Source organism: Lithobates pipiens, unplaced genomic scaffold (assembly GCF_037356315.1).
Source record: "Lithobates pipiens isolate NorthernLeopardFrog02 unplaced genomic scaffold, aLitPip1_a1.2 Scaffold_1, whole genome shotgun sequence".
Classification (NCBI taxonomy): domain Eukaryota; kingdom Metazoa; phylum Chordata; class Amphibia; order Anura; family Ranidae; genus Lithobates; species Lithobates pipiens.
In genome coordinates this window covers 43,709,803-43,729,802 of record NW_027507685.1, presented here as the reverse complement: position 1 = coordinate 43,729,802, position 20,000 = coordinate 43,709,803, and the positions used below count along the sequence as shown (strand labels likewise).

At 40.8% G+C, this 20,000-nt stretch overlaps 1 protein-coding gene across 5 annotated transcripts in view; it reads right to left on the bottom strand.

Moving 5' to 3' along the window:
* The window catches only part of ARHGEF6 (Rac/Cdc42 guanine nucleotide exchange factor 6), a 174,645-nt gene that overhangs the window by 44,076 nt on the left and 110,569 nt on the right, over positions 1-20,000 (bottom strand). For 4 of the 5 annotated variants that reach the window (XR_013277464.1, XR_013277465.1, XM_077490420.1 and 1 more), the window contains exons 13-17: positions 16,664-16,750; positions 12,761-12,839; positions 9,494-9,636; positions 5,995-6,150; positions 123-143 (exon numbers count right to left, since the gene is read on the bottom strand). Coding sequence is in view for 3 of the 5 variants with exons in the window: in XM_077490420.1 (XP_077346546.1) it covers positions 123-143; positions 5,995-6,150; positions 9,494-9,636; positions 12,761-12,839; positions 16,664-16,750 (486 nt within the window). In the remaining 2 variants the exon portion in view is untranslated. The remainder of the gene's footprint in view (positions 1-122; positions 144-5,994; positions 6,151-9,493; positions 9,637-12,760; positions 12,840-16,663; positions 16,751-20,000) is intronic. The other variant, XM_077490419.1, reaches the window with a different exon arrangement.

The following is a 20,000-nucleotide window of genomic DNA, read 5'->3' as shown; positions in this document are numbered from 1 at the left end:
AATCTATATAGACATTCAGGGAGACGTAGTAATTGCAGGTATTAGACAGACATAAGCAAGAATACTACAGATGCAGGGAAAAAGCTTCCATATTGCAGCATAAGAATAGGTTCTACCCTTACCTTCAAGATATAAGACATCCTCTACAATAAATATGTAGAAAAAGAAAAGAATATATGTAAGAGAGAGCAAGTAAAATAACAGTTTAACAGAGTCATTGCCCAACCACTCAATCTAAGAAAATAGAACAAACAAGTCTGCACTGGGTGATTGAAGTTACAAAAATACATTTTAAATAAAGTAGGGCAAATTGAGAATGTTTTTCATAGTACCTAGTAATTAACCCTTCACTCAATTCATAATTCAAAATGGGTAAGATAAAGACACATAATCGTCTTGAAGTGCTATCATCCCAGTTATGTATAAAATATGTGGGATAGAGAATATATATAAATAAATGAGAGAGAGACTTTCAAATTATAGCACTGAAGAAATAAAAAAAACTTTTTATAAATGTTCCCTTTTGTGGTATAATCTATAAGTAATAAAACTAGTTTTCAAATTTGTGCATAAATGGTTCATCAATTGCTTGGTGGTAACTGAATTCTCTATATTTGTACTTGTTATCTAGTTTAGATTAATGAGAAGACTGTTAACCCATCTACTTCAAGATTGTTGCATTTTGTTATAGAATATATGCTTTTTCATGTTGGTCCTGATGAAGTATATATATTCTATAAAACAGCCTTCTCAACCAGGGTGCCCAGGCACCCTATGGTACCTTGCCTTGAGGTTTCTACAGGGGTGCCTTGGCAAAATGCCTACAAAATTGCCCAAAATTTGTATACAAGCCAAAGTGTGGATGAAGCCTGCCTTTTAGTTACACAAAGCCATTCATCGTTTTCATTGTGCATCATTACAACCTTCTGTCTGTCTGTCTGCGTCCTAACAACCAATGACATCATTACTGCTTTGGAAGAAGAAATCACCTCGAACGTTGTGTCCTACTTGTGTGGATGGTGCTGCATTGTGTAAAACTAATAGTTTTTAAATTTTAGAAAGGGATGCCTTGAGACTTTTAAAGGGTACCTTCACTGAAAAAAGTTTGAGAATCACTGCTATAAAGCACATTGAACACATTCATGAAAAAGATCTTCTGTGGTGTTTTTATATGCAGTCTATGTGTCTAAATTATCAACCTGTATATAACATGTACCTCTGCTGGATAATAAGGCTATAGAATCCAGTGGTTGCAATTAGGGAACAACTTGATATATACTTACTGCATATCCATCTTCTGCCCATGGCACCTAGGTAAGTATGACATCACAATCTTTCTAACGAGATCATAGGAAAGATGAGGATCCAAAATCCCATGAGAAGAGAATCTTGCACTTTGCTGGAGTGCCTTCTTGAGAGATTTGGGGTTCTCACCATTCCCTAGGAACCTCACAAAAAGAATAGTGACATACTGTATATATCAATATACAGGGGAGGGGGCTCTGAGATAATGAGAGGACTCCGCTTCCTCTTGCATGGTTTATTTTAAGCAAGAGAATATGCATGAAACTCAGGAAGCTGGCATTTTCAGAACACAAAGCTCAGCAATGGTATCCACATTTCTCTTAGGACAGGCATATTTAAACCCACAAAACCTAGTAACACTTTCAATGCTGCTGGATCCTGCCCTCAGTGCAATTCCCTAAACTTCCAATCTTCACAGAAAAAGTTAAAAGTGGAAATTGCAGTCTCTGATGAGTTTCTTAGCCTGGAGAAGGGAGAGAGAGGGAGGGGGAGGGGTTTGCGTTTTTAGTTTTAGGCTATGGGGCTGTGTGTTTCTATTAATGCACACAATTTGAGGAGACAATACTTAGGAACCTGCATGTAAGGGTGGCTCCATAGGCTATTGCAAGAGAAACAAACCACACACATACAGAAAACCAGGGGCAATGGCTTAAAGAAGCTTCAGTCTCAGTAAATGATTCAATTAGCTGCTGGAAGCGTTTACAAAACTGAGAGTTTAATATCGCTTTAGAGTTAAAAGGTTTCACTATTTTTATCTACACTTTAAATATTTTAATAATTGGACGAGCTAGAAATATACTATTTATGAGGCCCAAAGTACAAGTGCTTTTGGAGTGATCTACCACCTAAATGGATGTGTAAATGCCTTTATCATTTTTTTATATATTCTCTGTATGAAAAAAGTTCCCTTGCTTTAGAAAACATCTTTATATTCCTACAAAAGACTGAACCTCATAGACAGAGCTACATTGATGCATGGTAACGTTTTAACACATAAAATGTTATATACAGTGTGTTGCACTATCCTTCGACAATAACACACACATTAGTAAAAGCAGTATAGGTGCTTGTATAAGAGCAGAAGTGCATTGACAGCCCATTCAAAATCATGAAATACCTTCATGAGATTGTGTAAACACACCACAATAGTGTAAACGGGCTCCATAGCCGTCTCTTCTAAAGAACAATATTGTGGGAGTTATTCCACAATTTATACGGAAACCAGATTCCTAGTGCAGGTTACAAAATTTATGGTTTCTGTAGGCAAGACACTTTTCTCGTGAATCTCATATGTTAAGGTTCTGAGTTTTCTGCCCTTGGGACTTTAAGAGGCTAAGTTCCTGTCAGCTCCTCTACTGAGCTTCCCCATGGCAGCCTCTATCAGCTGTAATGGAGCTACATGCTGCTATATGGAGTAATTACTTTTTGCTATACAGAGGGCCACTGTCTAAAACAGGGGAATAAATATCATATGTAGTACAATCTTTCATACAGGAAAATAAAAAATACAAAAATCCCATGTATGCCACATGCAGAATATATAGTGGTCCCTATCAAAATAGGGAATGGGAGAAAAACTGTACTGTACTGTACTACATGGGGTAGCTAACTTTTACCCTTTGTCTCTTAACCTACGATTATACTAATTTCCTACTATAGTATATAGCCCAGCTATGAAAGGAAACTTGTACTGGGAAAATATAAAGGCTGCCTAAGCTCACATATATAACTGAAAATGCTAATTGGCTGGCTTTGATGCTGATCTAGTGGTTTCAATAGTTTCTGGGGCATGGATTCAGGACAAGTTTGTAGATCAGAACTTATGACTCCACACTGACTTTCTAATCTGCACTCTTGTTCTGGGTTTGTAACTCCAAAAGTACTGAAGCTAGAGAGCCAAGGGAATCTTTTTCTAAGAAAAATGCCAGTAATGGTAGTTCCTGTATATCTCTCAGTTTCTTTTGTGATAAAATATCTGAGAAAGCACTAACAAAACTAGTTTCCAGTTAGTGATGACTGATAAAGGGCAGAGAGTTTGTTTTGTTTAATCAGAAAATTGACATGGCACTCTATAAAATACTTTGCACAATGTAGGCTGCCCTTACTGAAAAATGCTGAGAGCTCATGGCTTACCACATTAAAGGACAAGACCCCTAAGGCAATACATATATGGCACCCACTCACATCTTAAGACTGCATGTTATAATTACAGACAGGAAGTCTGAGGCTTGTCATTGAGACACGTGTGATGCTGGCAGTTGTATGAGAAAGCACATGCTAAGCGGAAAGAAATGCAATTCTTTGGTGACCTTGAAGCATTTCCTGTTTTTTTGGTACATAGCCAGTAACCTATTAAGTCAAAACTACCTAAAATAATGCTCAAGTATAAAAAAAAAAAAGGGAGATTCTTCTAAATGTGTTTGACCAAGTTCACCAAAAAATCAAATTACATTATTGGGAGGTTGCTTTTGGCTTTGTCTATTTGTCAACTGCTTACATTCCCCACTGGAATTTCTTCCCTTGACTGTAGGCCAAATAAAAGAGTCACGCTTCCACTGAGAATTTCTTCATAGGAATCGGTCAAATTGCACATAAATGAGGCTAACTTGGCTTATAACCATGCCCATGTTTCCCAAGCTTGAAAAATTACACTGGCAAAAGGCTCAGGTTATGTACAATATTTCCAGTTGAATATGCAATGTAAACAAAGACTCTAGGGACGGCTACATAGATACCATAGGAAATTAGAATCATTTCAACCATGGTTTTGAAGTGTCAATTCTGTAGGTTTTCGATTGTCATTATGAAAAGGAGCATTGTCCCAGCTATTGCAGGTAGCACAAGAATACATAAACAAAGAGAAAAAAAAAATGTGAACCAGGGACTCCTTGAAAGCCACGTTTAATTGCACTCTTAAATGTATGTTTTACTTTCATTACTTTTATATTAGGTTGAGGAACTTTTGTTGTTGTTGTTGTTGGGTACAGTACATGAAATGTTGCATATACTGTAAGTATTCAAGATGTACCACTTGCTGCCAGGAGGTGGCAGCAGAGGTTCCAACTGCAACTCCCTACTAAGCTGCTATCATATGAACAACCTGTGTAATTGTAACTTGACTATTCACAACACACTAAAGCTGAATAGAAAGCAAACACCCTTCCTCTTGCTAGTGTGTACAGACGGTATGGATTTTAGTCAACAAGTGAACAGGTAATGTTGGAATTTCTTATTAGAAAGTCTGGCATGTTCAGTAAATTAAAATAATCGGCCATAAAATCATCTAGTTTTAACCCTTTAGCTGCCAGCAACATAGGGCTTATGTCTGTGGCTTTTACACAAAATGTAGGTCTGTTTTCAGCCAACTGATGAATGAACCAGGAAGCTGTCATTTGCTGACAACACCAGCTGAGTATGCAGCTAATGGAGAACAATCTGCACTACATTAGCTGTAGTGAAGAGGAGTGCAGCTCTAATAGACCAGGTGTCTCGTTAATGGTAACCCGTCACTGTAAAAATACTACCACATTGGATTTTTACAGTTAGATACAAAAAAAAAAAAAGTTTTAAACCCCTTACCCAAACACACATACATACATAAACCCATGCAACAGGTGTGACTATGTATGAAAACGATATCTGCGCTACACATGCTAGAGTTAGAGCAATGATTCCAGGGCCATTATTATTGTTTAACTCTTAACTGATGATCTGGGCTTTTAAAGTGTTGTTTAAAGCGGGGTTCCACCCTAAAGTGGAACTTCCGCTCATCGGAACCCTCCCCCCCTCCGGTGTCACAGTTGGTACCTTTCAGGGGGGAGGGGGTGCAGATACCTGTCTAAGACAGGTATTTGCACCCACTTCCGGGCATAGACTCCCACGGGAGTTTATGCCTCTTCCTGTCCCGGCGCGCTGTCTGCTGGGACACACACGGACCATTCCTATTGCGCTGAGCCTCAACGCTTCACTTCCGAATTCCCTCACCTATAATGGCCCAGCCCAGAGCCGAGCGATTGATCAGCCTCGGCTGCCGACATCGCTGGACCCTGGGTGTCTATTTATTAAAAGTCAGCAGCTGTAATATTTATAGCTGCTGGTTTTTAATATTTTTTTTTCCAGTGAAAATCGCTCTTTAAAGAATATTTTTTATTTTACAGGCGCACAAAATTGTAAGGCCTGACATGTTTAGTATCTATTTACTCATCGCAATTATTATTTTTTTTATATTTTACCAAAAATAAATTGAAAAGGGCCACAAATTTGTTTCCCTTGAATAAATCACATTAAATGTGCATTTAAAGGGAAATGTAAGATACTGAAAATAGCCACTTTTAGCTGATATTATTAGCTTTGAACTAATAACGAATTAATAACCAAGTAATGTGAACTAAACCTGAGCTCATTCTTATTCACGATCAACATTTGGGAAACATGGACAAAGTAAGAGTGATAGCGGAGAGCGCTGATGAAGGAAAGAGGATAGAAGTCCAGTGGAGGATTCTAAGCAATTGGTGTGTGCTGCCCCATAAACTATCAGTTTTAATGGCTTTTACTCACAAGCATTATTTGATGTGGAAGCATATATTGGATATTGGAAATAAACATAAAATACAACACAATAAAATATACATCTATTGTATATTTTATAATATAGTAATACTTATATATAAACAGAGATTTAGAGGCTACCTCTTTATAGCTGAGTGCAGCTGATGGTCGAAGTGGTGGAGCTGGCCGCAAGCAACTCAAGGTCCAGGCTTTGTAAATTTTGGCAGGTTCTAGTGGTCCACGAGGAAGTAATGAATGGGAGTGGTGAGATGGAGGGGTGTTTTTTCTGTCTGAAGCCTGTCAGTTTGAAGGACAATTTTAAAAAGTATTTTTAAAAAAACGTTAAAGCATTACTCCAGTCTAAAAATAACAAGAACAAGATAAAAATAAATAGCTCATTAACCCCTTGCCGATCGGCTCACGCCGATATACGTCGGCAGAAGGGCACGTACAGGCATACTAACGTACCTGTATGTTGCCCTTTAAGACGCGGCATTGTGGGCATGCACCCGCCACGGGCTCAGAGTGTGATCGCGGGTCCTGCAGACTCGATGTCCGTGGGGATACCAGCGATCGCCTCACAGAGTGTAAGAACGGGGAAATGCCGATGTAAACAAGCATTTTCTCATTCTGCCTAGTGACACTGACACCGATCATAGCTCTCTGTAATCGGGAGTGGTGATCAGTGTCATGTCACATGTAGCCCAGCCCCCCACAGTTAGAATCACTCCCTAGGACACACTTAACCCCTTCAGCGCCCCCTAGTGGTTAACCCCTTCACTGCCAGTCACATTTACACAGTAATCTGTGCATTTTTAATCACACTGATCGCTGCATGTGAATGGTCCCAAAATAGCACCAAAAGCGTCTGATCTATCCACCATAATGTCGCAGTCACGATAAAAATCGCAGATCAACACCATTACTAGTAAAAAAAAAAATGCCATAAAATTATCCCCAATTTTATAAACGCTATAACTTTTGCGCAAACCAATTAATAAACTCTTATTGCGATTTTTTTTACCAAAAATCTGTAGAAGAATACGTATTGGCCTAAACTGAGGAAAAAATAATTATTTTTATATTTTTTGGGGGATATTTATCATAGCAAAAAGTAAACAATTATGCGTTTTTTTTTAAATTTACACTTTTTTTTGTTAAAAAAAAAAAAATGCCAGAGGTGATCAAATACCACCAAAAGAAAGCTCTATTTGTTGGGAAAAAGGGACGTCAATTTTGTTTGGGAGCCACATCGCATGACCACGCAATTGTCAGTTAAAGTGATACAGTGCCTAATCGCAAAAAAACGCTCTGGTCTTTGGGCAGCCAAATGGTCCGAGGCTGAAGTGGTTAAAAGATAAAGTAACAAAACTAGCTTTCATCTCCAAGTGAGGTATTTGACCCACAGAACTTTTTTTTCTCTGCTGTTGCCTCAGTCAAAAGAGAAGCAGAGCGCCGATCAGCTCTTCTCACTGTCATTTGCTTTATCTTTCTATCGGCATGCTTCTTGTCAGTAGCAGTTTCTATTTTTTCAGCAAGCATACCATATTTTTCTGATAAAAAAAAACAACTTCTGGTATGCAACAAAGGCTGAAAGGATGTTCCTCACCAACAAGTCAATGCTTCGGTTGGTAGAATTTGCTAAAATTTGACATAAGATAGCATTGTGTAAAAATTCTAGTTTACTTAGTTTATAGAAATATAAATAAAATGACTGATTTCACAAGGCAATATGTACAAGTTAATGCCCATAATATAGCTACACCAACGTGAATCAGAACTTCACCCCTAAAAAGAAAAATTCTGCTTTCATGCCTCCCCTGCAACTTTTGGACACTTTTTGGGGGGGGGGGGGGGGGGGGGTGGGTACCTGGTTTGGTAGGAACCTGCTCCCACTTTCGCCTAGGCCAGGGGTGCTCAACCTGTGTCTCTCCAGCTGTTGCAAAACTACAAGTCCCATCATGCCTCTGCCTCTGGGTGTCATGCTTGTGGCTGTCGGAGTCTTGCTATGCCTCATGGGACTTGTAGTTCTGCAACAGCTGGAGAGCCACAGGTTGAGCACCCCTGGCCTAGGCGATCTGGGTGGAAGTTCAGGCACCCAACATACCCCCCCCCCCTGTACCTACCTGCAGCCTTTTGGAAGATGTCACAGGTCCCAGAAGGCTGCAGCACCATTCACAGGAAACGCTGCAAAGCCGCAAGGAGTTTCAGCTGGCTTCCCACAGTTATGGCAGCGCCAGGGACCCAAAGACTGGTGAAGAACTGGCCCAGGGGAGAACAGCCCTGGATCCCTGGACAGGTAAGCATCCATTTATTCAAAGTCATAAGCTACAGTATTTATGGCTACCTTAAATTTTGGAGGTTTTTTTGGGAATGAAGAACTTCTTTAATAAGAATAGAACTGTGTAGGCAGCTTGTATTTTGCACAGTGGTACAGATAGGTCATTCTAACCACCGATCTACTATATTTATTGATAATGAGATCATTTTAGGCATGCAGGCACATTTAATAGAAATGTATCCACATAAACAACCACAAGATTGGTGTTCTTGCCAACAATTACCAATAATGTTTTACTTTCATCTTAAGAAAAAATAAAACAAGAATGTTGATCTAGGCATATGCGTATTCTGTTCTCCTGTTTTAATAAATCATTTCAGAGCTTATAGACTGAGCAAATCAACAGGTTCACATTAATGCCAACCCTACAAACAACAAATTCTTTCCCTTTGCTTCCCAGCTGCCAGGATTACAGAGAGGTAACCCCGTGCAAGATCCAAAATAGAGTTTATACAAAAAGACTCTCAAACCCCCATATGGAAGCTCTGTGTGCCCAAGCAGCCAATCTGCCCCATGGAAAGTAGAAGAGTGAAGCTGGCCATACATTATTAGAATCAAATTCAAAATATTTCTTTAAGAACATTTGTATCATTTTCTAATTGTTAGGTCAAACTGGCATTTGATTTTGACCATATTGACGAGAAACTTTAAAGCATGATGAGAATATTTTCTTGAGCAAATGAATTTACAGCAGATGTGGCTTCCATTTGGGAAATTTGATTCGGAAAGCAAAATGTTATAAACAAGTACTTTCAAATGACATTTGTAAAGTCATCCAATGTACCGAGCATTTTTCTACAAATTCTCATATATTTATATGAACAGTCGCCACGTGCTTCATTACACTGAAAGGCACAATGGGGTTGATTTACTAAAGGCAAATCCACTTGGTGGACTTGGAAGTGCAGTCGCTTTAGATCTGAGGGGAAGATCTGAAATGAGGGGAAGCTCTGCTGATTTTAATATCCAATCATGTACAAACAAAAATGCCTTTTTTTTTATTTTCCTTGCATGTCCTCCTTGGATCTACAGCAACTGAACTTCCAAGTGCACTTGTAGTGCAAAGTGTATTTTCCTTTAGTAAATCAACCCCAGTGTGTTTTTCTTCTATCCCAGATGCTGAATGGCAGCAAAGGCCGGAATTAAAGTGAACTTGTTGCTTTACCCTACATGAGAAAATCACAGGCTCTTTGTAACACTTGTAACTGATTGATTATCTCAATACATATTCCTTCTGTTAAAAAAATAAATAATCTTAGTAAACCAATAATACTGTCAATAAAAGAATGTATAACTTACAGAGTGGGTGGTACCCCATGACGGTGTTTTACATAAAGAGGCATGTGACGTAGGTGTTTTAGTTAGACGGTAGAGATGATCTAGCCATTCTTGACAGTCCTGACTGCTGCTGCAGTGGATCACAATACGCTCTATCATATGTCCTGCATTGCAAAACAATAAACATTTTAAGACACATAAAAGAAAAAAGTGACACTAGCGTTCCTTTTTTTTTAAAGCTTGATAAAAGCTGAATTTCAGGCAGATATACAAAAAACACAATCTATTAAATAATAAAAAAAAAAATTAAATGTATTTTTACATTCATGTAACAAAGCTAGATGCCTGGCGGTCATACTAGTCTTAAAGTGGTTGTAAACCCTTACAAACCACTTTAACCTACAGGTAAGCCTAGATTAAGGCTTACCTGTAGGTCCAAGAAATATCTCCTAAACCTGTATGGTTTAGGAGATATTTTCCCGAAAACAGGCACTGCTGTCTACGGCGCATGCGCCATAGACAGCGGCGCGCAGGCGCACTGAGCGCGGCATTCTCAACGACGGAGCTGCCACGCGTGTCGGTTCCCGTGCGCGGGAGTGACGTCATTGCGGCTTCGCCGAATGACAGCGGCGGCGGGCTGCGAGACCCCACCAAGAAGATGGATGCGGCGGACTACAAGGGACAGTGGCGACTTCGCTGGCTCCTGTGTCAGGTAAGTGACACATACTGGGCTACTATGCAATGCATAGTAGTCCATTATGCTTTGCCTTTGCAGGGAATAAAAGAGGAAGTAAACTCATCAGGGTTTACTTCCTCTTTAAATGACTTTAAAGTATAACTAAAGGCAAAACTTTTTTTCTGAAGTGGGAATAGAACCTCTGAAAGGTTTTTATTGCCGTTTGTATCCCCATTGGTAAGGTTCACCCTTTCTGGTGGTCCTAATTACCAGTGTCACCAGGAATAAAAGTAAGGGTAAATCCAAAATGTGCAGTTGCCTTACCCCGATTTCTCCCCCCCCTTCCTCTAATCAACATGGTAATGAAATGAACCAAACCCTTTTTCCGCTTTCATTCCATGCCTTATTATTATAGACCAGTCAAATCAGAAGACCTTTGTGCTTCTCTATGCAATGCAGGTAGATAGTGGCTGGTGGGAAGGGTCGGCAGGGTGCTGTACATGTATTCTTAAAGCAGAAAGCTGTTGTAAAGCCAGCATGTAATTCTGAGCCTCAGTGATTGCAAGAACTTAAATCCAATGAAGGACAGGGGTGGGTGAGGGAGAGTGAGGCTGGGGAAGAAAGAGCTAGGTGATGCTGGATGTCCTCCAGCAGGGAGATGAGGTGGGTTCTACACGAGTTGCTGTAGCTTATAGTATATGCTGTGCAGTAAAATCAGATTAAGCAATTTCAGCACAGAAGAGGAGTCTGTGCAAGATGGAGGGTAAGGCTGGAGTTCAGCTTTAACCACTTGCCGAACACCTTCCGCAAATATACTGTAGCAAGGCGGCTCGGCTGCGCAAACCTGTACGTCAGTCTGTGCATTAGATACAGTACACATGCACGCCCGCAGGTCTGGAGGAAACTCAATGTCTGCCGGCCACCCGTGATCGCGGTACAAAGAGGCAAAACAGGGATCTGCCGTCTGTAAAGAAGGAGGAACCCCATTCTGACAGGGGACAACATGGAGATCTGCTGTTCATAGTGATCAGTAAGGATGAGCTCCGGCGTGTTCACAGGGCAGGGCTGACTTCCTGGCGGGCTATGCACATGGGCTGTGCGATCATTAACAGCGATCTCTGTGCTGTCTCAGCAAGCCCATCCTCCACACAGTTAGAACACACCCAGGGAACACACCTAGCCCCTTAATCGCCCCCTGGTGTTAACCCCTTCTCTGCCATTGATAAGCACATTTTTTTTTAGCACTGATCACTGTAATAATTTCACTGGTCCCCAAAAAATGTCACCTGGGGTCAGATTTGTCCCCTCAATGTTGCAGTCCCACTAAAAATCGCAGATCGCCAACATTCCCAGTAAAAATATGAAAATAAAAGTCCATAAATCAATCCCATAGTTTTTACTTTTGCGCTAACCAATCAATATACGCTTACTGCGATTTTTTTTACCAAAAATATGTAGATGAATACATATTGGCCTAAACTGCTGAATAAATTAAAAAAAAAATTTTTTTATATTTTGTTAGATAAGTATTATAGCAGAAACTAAAAATATATATATATATATTTTTTAAATTGACAGTTTTTTTTGTTTATAGCGCAAAAATAAAAACCACAGGGGTGATCAAATACCACCAAAAGAAAGATCTATTTGTGGGGGGAAAAGGACATCAATTTTGTTTGGGTACAGCATCGCACATCCGTGCAATAGTCAGTTAAAGCAACGCAGTGCCGTATCACAAAAAATGGCCTGGTCATTAAAGAGGAAGTAAAGGCACTTTTTTTTTTTTAAATGCAACCTGCAAGGCAAAGGCATAATGAGCTAGTATGCATAGCATACTAGCTCATTATGAATAACTTACCTGAGAACGAAGCCCCCGAAGCAGTCCTCTATCTTCACCGCTGCCATGTATCCCAGATTCGCCAGGGCCGCGATGACATCACTCCCGCTCATGCGCACGGGAGCCGAGGGCATGCGCCATAGACAGCGGTGCCTGTCTTTTTGTAAATATCTCCTAAACCGTGTAGGTTTAGGAGATATTTCTTGGACCTACAGGTAAGCCTTAATCTAGGCTTACCTGTAGGTCAAAGTGGTTTGTAAGGGTTTACAACCACTTTAAGGGGAGGTAAATCCTTCCAGGGGTGAAGTGGTTATAGGCCAAAACGTAATCATCTGGTTTAGCTACAGAGGAGAAGTGCTAGAGCTCTGGTCAGGTTTTTATTGCTGTATGTGTCCATACTAAGAACGGGACAGGAAGTGATGGGAAATCTCTCCAACAGGGACATGGAAAGAAACAACACAAGTTTTTAGTTGACCGGGGAAGTTTTTATTGATGTCCCGATGAGAAATGATCAACACATTTCTTGCAGAGGGGTCACTAGGACAGGAAATGAAGGGAAACCCCACCAATGGGAGTAACAGAGGAATAAAACTGAACAAAAAAATTGAAATGTAACGCTTTTCCACTCTACCCAAAACAAACAAAAAAAACTGAAGTTAGACATTCACAAAAATTTGATTTTGGGAAACCATATCTGTGGCTAGTAAATGCGTATTATCTTTATTTTGAAAACTCTTGCAAATCAGGCAAATTTAAAAAAGGAAAGACAACTCACCTGCAATCTCAAAAGCGTGATTGATGTTGTCACTTTCCTCTAATCTAACTACAGACATTCCAGTTAGTGGCAATTTCCCCTTTTAAAGAGAAAAAAAAAACATATCAATAAATATGCATACGGTCTTAAGTGCACCGGAAAGTTTATGGTTTTGTAGGCTCTCATATTCAATATACAGCTTTCCAATGCTGATTCTTTGTAAATGATGTGTCATATGTGTGGTCATCACCATCATCACTTATCCACAGCTTTCATTACTCAGACTATGAGTATGAGGCAGACTGGTTCCATGAAACCTTGTTAAGTCATGTGTCTACATATAATGAATGACAAAGATTACAACTGCAGCTTGGGAACTGGATAGGTTGGACCATTGAAAGCAGTTGTAAACCTCAAACATGAAATATGAACACATGTCCTTATATAGTATGTATTTGTCTCAAGAGCACAGAGTGCCATTTCTGGCTGTCGCTTCGTTCCTCTGCTATCAGCATGAATCATTTCTGACAAGTTTTCCTGACACCAAAGAGAAAAAAAGGTGACAAAAAGGGGAGCTCCAGCACACAGCCTGTGGTTAACAGCCTTCGCTCTGTTCCTGTGTGAAGCAGGGTGTGTCCCTTCCCTCTAATCAGCTCTCAGAGCGCACCTCACTGAGCCCTGCATTGTTTAACCACTTGCCATCCGGGCCATTTCTGACACTTCGCTCCTAAATATAAAAATCTACTTTATTTTGCTATAAAATTACTTAGAAATTTATATATAATGTGTCTTGGGGTTCTATTTTTTTTTTTTTTTTAGCAGAGACCCTATAGAATAAATTGGTGGGTGTTGCAATTTTTTATGTCACACTGTATTTGCGCATTGTTTTTTCAAATGCCATTTTTTCGGGGGAAAAAAAACCCACTTTCACCAATTAAAAAAAAACAAAAAACACTAAAGTTAGCCCAATTTGTTTGCATAACGTGCAAGATGATGTTACGCCGAGTAAATAGGTACCCAACCTGTCATGCTTTAAAACTGTGTCTGCCTGTGGAATGGCGGCAAACTACGATGTTTAAAATTCTCTATAGACTATGCTTTAAACACCTTTACAGGTCACCAGTTTAGAGTTGCACAAGAGTTCTGGTGCTAGAATTATTTCTCTTGCTCTGACGTTCGCGACAATACCTCACATGTGTGGTTCGATTGCCGTTTACATATGCGTGCGGGAGTAACATATGTGTTTGCATTTGCGTGTAAGCACGGTGGGACAGGGGCGCTTTACATTTATTTATCTTTTACAATAATATTTTTTTTAACTCTTTTTTGTACTAAAAACTTTATTGCTATCATGAGGGATGAACAACATCCCTTGTGATAGTATGGGCCATGACAGGTCCTCTTTATGGAGAGATTTGGGGTCTATTAGACCCCATATCTCTCCTCTGGCCTTCCATGTAACCGATCAGACACAGATCGGTCTGATCGGCTACTTACCTGGCCATTGCTGGCCAGGTAAACAATGGGGAGGAACCGTAAGTGACGAACTGCTCGCTGCTCCCGGTTTCCAGGGTTACAGAGAGAAGGGAATGACATCAGTTCCTCTCTCTCTGTACAGGGCAGTCATCGCCGCATCACTCCCTGCCTCCGTGATGGCACCCCCTTTCACCACTCAGATCACTTCTGCCTTGTTCAGAATCTACGTCTCTCTGTAGGTGCAGGAATCATCCCGGTATAACCACTGAAACAAGAGAACGTCCATGTACACCCTCCCGGCAGGAAGTGGTTAACTTCAGCTCTCTGCCCCCTGTTTTCTGAACACTAAAACAAGCTTTATAAATTCTGGACTTTGAACAGATGTAAAGAAGAAATGGCTGCAGATAAACAGGTACTAATGTAGGAGGATTTGTTCTGTGTATCACCTGAGGCTGGTCACTATATGTGAGGGTTTACAACCACTTTAAATTAAAAAAAAGGCACTCTGATCTTGACATGAAATAGATGCATGCCTAAAAACTTATCAGCTCATTCACAAAATGTATACAAGAATACAACATTCAGCAAAGTCAGCAAAAGGTGAAAAGTGGATTTCACGCAGTTCTATTTTTCACCTCAGCAGACACGTACGGAGTTTTCCATCCACCCTCTCTCACACACCCATCTCGTATACTGTATTTGGTTTTAATTTTATTATAGATATTTATATAAAAGCTGCCAATTTTGAGCAGTGCTTTATATACTTGGCATTCGTATTAGTCCCTGGCCTCAAGGAACCCACAATCTACAGTCCTTATGTAATATGCATACATACACATACATATTGGTGCCCATTTGCACAGAAGCCAAGTAAACTAACAGCAGGAAACTGGAATAACCAGAGAAAACCTAAGTACATACACAGAGATAGCGGACAAACTCCATGCAGACAGTGTCCTGGCTGGGATTTGAACCAGAGGCCCTAATCCTTAGTTCTGCAAGTTAAAAGAGCACCCCCCCCCCCCCCCCCACAGCGGCCACAGACACACCTAAGCAACCATATATACAGTCCAGCTCACCTTCTTCATCCCCCCAAACCTCACCATCACCACAGCAGCATATACAGTCCCATAACCCCCCCAACACACACACCGCTCCACAACAGCCATATACACAGTTCTCTTCCCACCATAGCAGTGTATATCAGCTACCGTATATACTCAAGTATAAGCCGAGATTTTCAGCCCCTTTTTTTAGGCTGAAAGTGCCCCCCTCGGCTTATACTCGAGTCACCGCCGTCTGTCTACCCGATCAGCGTGTCGTGCAGACAGACGGCGGCCATTCCACTATTCAAAAGCCGCGCCTCCCTGTCTGTGATAGGCGGAACACTCAATTTCCCAGCAGTCAGTGGTCCGCCTATCAAGGACATCCGCTCATCCTCATACTACGGACGAGGATGAGAGGATGTCCGTGATAGGCGGAACACTGACTGCTGGGAAATTGAGTGTTCCGTCTATCACAGACGGAGGCGCGGCTTTTGAACAGTGGAATGGCCGCCGTCTGTCACAGACGAGGAGAAGAGGTGCGGCGATCCTGGCATGGCCGCCGTATGTTTTTACATGCAGATCGCTGCAGAAGGACACAGGCTGCAGAAGGACAAAGAGGCACAGGACACAGGTAGGCTGGACACAGGTAGGCTGGACACAGGTAGGCTGGACACAGGTAGGCTGGACACAGGTAGGCTGGACACAGGTAGGCTGGACACACAGGGATGGACACACAGGGATGGACACACAGGCATGTCTCACCCTCGGCTTATACACGAGTCAATAAGTTTTCCCATTTTTTTTGTGGTAAATTAGGGGCCTCGGCTTATATTCGGATCGACCTATACTCGAGTATATACGGTATATACACAAGCTTCTTTGTCTCCCACCACAGCAACCATATATACAATCCATCCAACATCCACTCCCTGGAGCAGCCATACATACATACATACATTATATATATATATATATATATATATATATATATATATATATATATATATATGACACCCCCACCATAATCATGTCATTCATGATGGTATACTGTTTAATGACTACTATATGGGCAATCATGTTCATAGCAGTAATCATTAATCACAAGGCTTCCCCACTCAGACTATTCACCAAATGGATGACCAGTGTGTACTGCCAGGAAGCAGATCCTGGCTTTCCTAAACTCGGTGTCATGTAGTATTATGTCATATGACACACAATACAGTGTAACCCAGGCCCTGCTTACAAGCAATGCACAGTAGTCACTTACTGTAGCTGGAGGCTTATAGGTGGGTTGACATGGTCACCAGTAGACTTATTCAAGTTTGCATGATGACCCAGCAACCAGGATGTGTGTAGCCCTAGAATACCCATTTAGGGAATGCAAGCCATTTTTGTATATTACCTGATAAATGAAGCCGCTCATTCGGGGACTAGCAGACAACATTAGAAGTGCACTTGGAAATAGCATGAAATACCGCTCATCTTTTTCCTAGTATAAAAGTGAAGAACAATTAGTCTGGCAGTAAAGACATGTCCTACAGCTAGTCTCTAAACAGCATTATTGAAACATATACTAGCAAAGAATCACCAACAGTTACCGAGGAAATGTAACAAATCAAATTGTTTTTTTTCTTCTTCATTTAATGAACACAATCTTTATTTTACAAAATAATAATAAAACACGGCAAAATTAATTTCAGAGCATTTTATAAAAAAAAAAAAAAAAAACACCACTTAAGGTTTTCTTTTTTACTGCCACGGTCTAAAACACCCATAGTGCTCTTTACTATATGTAACCAGCTCAAGAAGAAATGTGTGCCTTTGCTGATTAATTCAGAGGATTCTGTACTCTGAATCATATGGGTATGTTATAAAGTGACCTTATTACACTATTCACAGAAGGGTACTATACGACTCAGCAGAAGTGGCAGAGAACAGGCTTAAGTGCACCACCAATTGGCTGCAAGTGGCAAACATTAAAATGTATTTGCAATATTTTGTTTACCTGGCACAAAAAATAAATAAAAGTTAAAATATTGTTCGGTCCTAAACAAAAATCATAAAAACATATACAAAAAACTCTTGTTTTAAAGCAGGGCTGTCAAACTCAATTTAATTGTGGGCTGCATCAGCATAAGGCCTCATGCACGCTGGAAGTTATGAAAATGCCAGTAGCGTCAGCTGTAGAAAGCTGTAGCTGTAGAATGAGTTTTGCAGCATTTTTGCAGTAGTGTTTTTCAGGGATTTTTAGCTTTTTTTTAGCAAAACTATACTTCCACAAAAGCTTATTATGGCTCAAAAATGCAGATAAATGCAGAATAGCTGCATTTTTCAGCTTTTATCAGAGTTAGCCCTTGTACACAAGGTCGGACATTCCGTGTTGTCGGATAATCCGACCATGTGTGGGCTCCATCGAACTGTTTCCGTCGGAATATCCGACCAAAAAAAGTTTTAGAGCTGGGCTATAAAATTTTCCGACAACATGATCCGATTGGACTTTGTCTGATCGTTTGTAGAGAATTTCGATCAGACAAAGTGCCACGCATGCTCAGATCAAATTCCTAGACCAAAGCTATTGGCTACTAGCCTGAACGTAGTCCCGTTGTAACTAAATAACATCATCACGTTCTGAACGATTGGATTGTCCGACAACTTTGTCTGACCATGTGTATGCAACAGTTTCGGACAAAATCCGTCGGACAAAATCCAACAGATTTGGTTGTCAGAATGTCCCACCGTGTGTACAAGGGCTTAGAGCGTTTTTACAGCTGAAAACTCTTAAAACCCACTAGTTCTGGGGGAGTTCCAGACAGAAAACGCCCCTGCCATAAAACAATGATAACAGCCTATGTGTGCATAGACACATAGGACAACATGATGGAGAGTACATTGGCTGCAGGAAAAAATGTCTGAAGCCAAAAACAGCAGCTGTAAAAACGTCCAGTGTGCATGAGGCCTTATGGTTGCCTTCAAAGGGCCAGTTGTATCTGAAAGACTATATACATTTATCTACTCTTTATTATATTAAATAATTGCCTTTTCATTCAATTATTACTGGTTTTAGTAAAATATTAAGACTTAAAGCGGGAGTTCCGCCGTTTTTTTTTTTTTTTTAAAGCCAGCAGCTACAAATACTGCAGCTGCTGACCTAAAATAAAGACACTTACCCGCCCAGCGTGGCCGCGATGTTGGCACCCGAAGCCAATCCCTCGATCGTCTCTCGGGTGCTGCCGCAGCCATCTTGGGTATGGGAATAAGGAAGTGGAGCCTTGCGGCTTCATTTTCCGGTTCCCTACTGCGCATGCGCGAGTCGCGCTGCGCAATAAGGATAGTCCCCGCTGTCTCTGGGATCCGTGTGTTTCCCAGCAGAGAGCGGGGGACCTGCGGAAAGGGGTGTAAATATCCGCAGGATTCTTTGGATATCTATGCCGGAAGTGGGTGCAGATACCTGTACTGTACAGGTACCTGCACCCCCCTCCCCCCTGAAAGGTGCCAATTGTGGCACCGGAGGGGGGGGGGGGGGGGGTTCCAATGAGCGGAAGCTTCACTTTAGGGTGGAGCTCGGCTTTAAGCTGTGAAGGGCAGGTGCAGACCAGTTCAATCTTCTCTATATTTCTATATTTCTCACGCACATCACGCATTAGGTCCCTCTTAGCCTACACTTCATTTCACACTTCCATCACACTATCTCATATATCCCAAATTTTGGTTTGTTTGCACTTCCATTAGATAGTATTTCTTTTACACTGTAATGTGACAGTGCTACCTGGTCTGCTACATCCAATATGTTATATTTATTTTGCAGACTTTGCCAGGCAATATTGGCATAACACTCATATTGTATATCCTCAACTTGTTGGGGTGCCTTTGTGTGGGTCTGGTGTTCCGGCGCATTTCAACACCTCAGCTCCCGGGAGTGCTATGGCAACTCTTGCATACCAGTATTACTCGGGTTTAACATTCAATGGGATGTACGTTTGTGGATTAGACCATCTATTTAACAATTTTTACATATAACTTTCCCATAACATGGGTTTTTATTTAGACCATCTTTTATTATCTACAGATACTCTAGCAGCCGGTCCTGATGAGTCGGATTATCGATGAAACACTTTAGGCTTTTAAGGATGCAGTCCCCGTTTCCATCATTGGTTTTATGGACAATTATCTTTACACCACAAGCTTTATTCCATCAGTTATATACTATGTATATTTTCTTGCTTGTTATGGCATTCATGTTTTACATTACGATAATACAAAACTGCAGAATATGCAGTTCAGTTTTGGGCACCAGTTCTCAAAAAGGATATCAGGGAACTGGAGAAAGTGCAGAGAAGGGCAACCACACTGGTAAGAGGCATGGAGGAGCTCAGCCATGAGGAAAGATTAAAGGATCAGAATTTATTCACTCTTGATAAGAGGAGATTAAGGGGGATATGATCAACATGTACAAATATATAGGGGGTCCATATAGTGAACTTGGTGTCGAGTTATTCACTTTACAGTCAACAAAGAGGACAAGGGGGCACCCTTTACGTCTAGAGGAAAAGAGATTTCATCTCCAAATATGGAAAGGTTTCTTCACAGTAAGAGCCATGAAAATGTGGAATAGACTCCCTGCAGAGGTGGTTCTGGCCAGCTCAGTGGATTGCTTTAAGAAGGGCCTGGATTATTTCCTAAGTGTACAGAATATAACTTGGTACTAACATTTATAGGTAAAGTTGATCCGGGGAAAATCC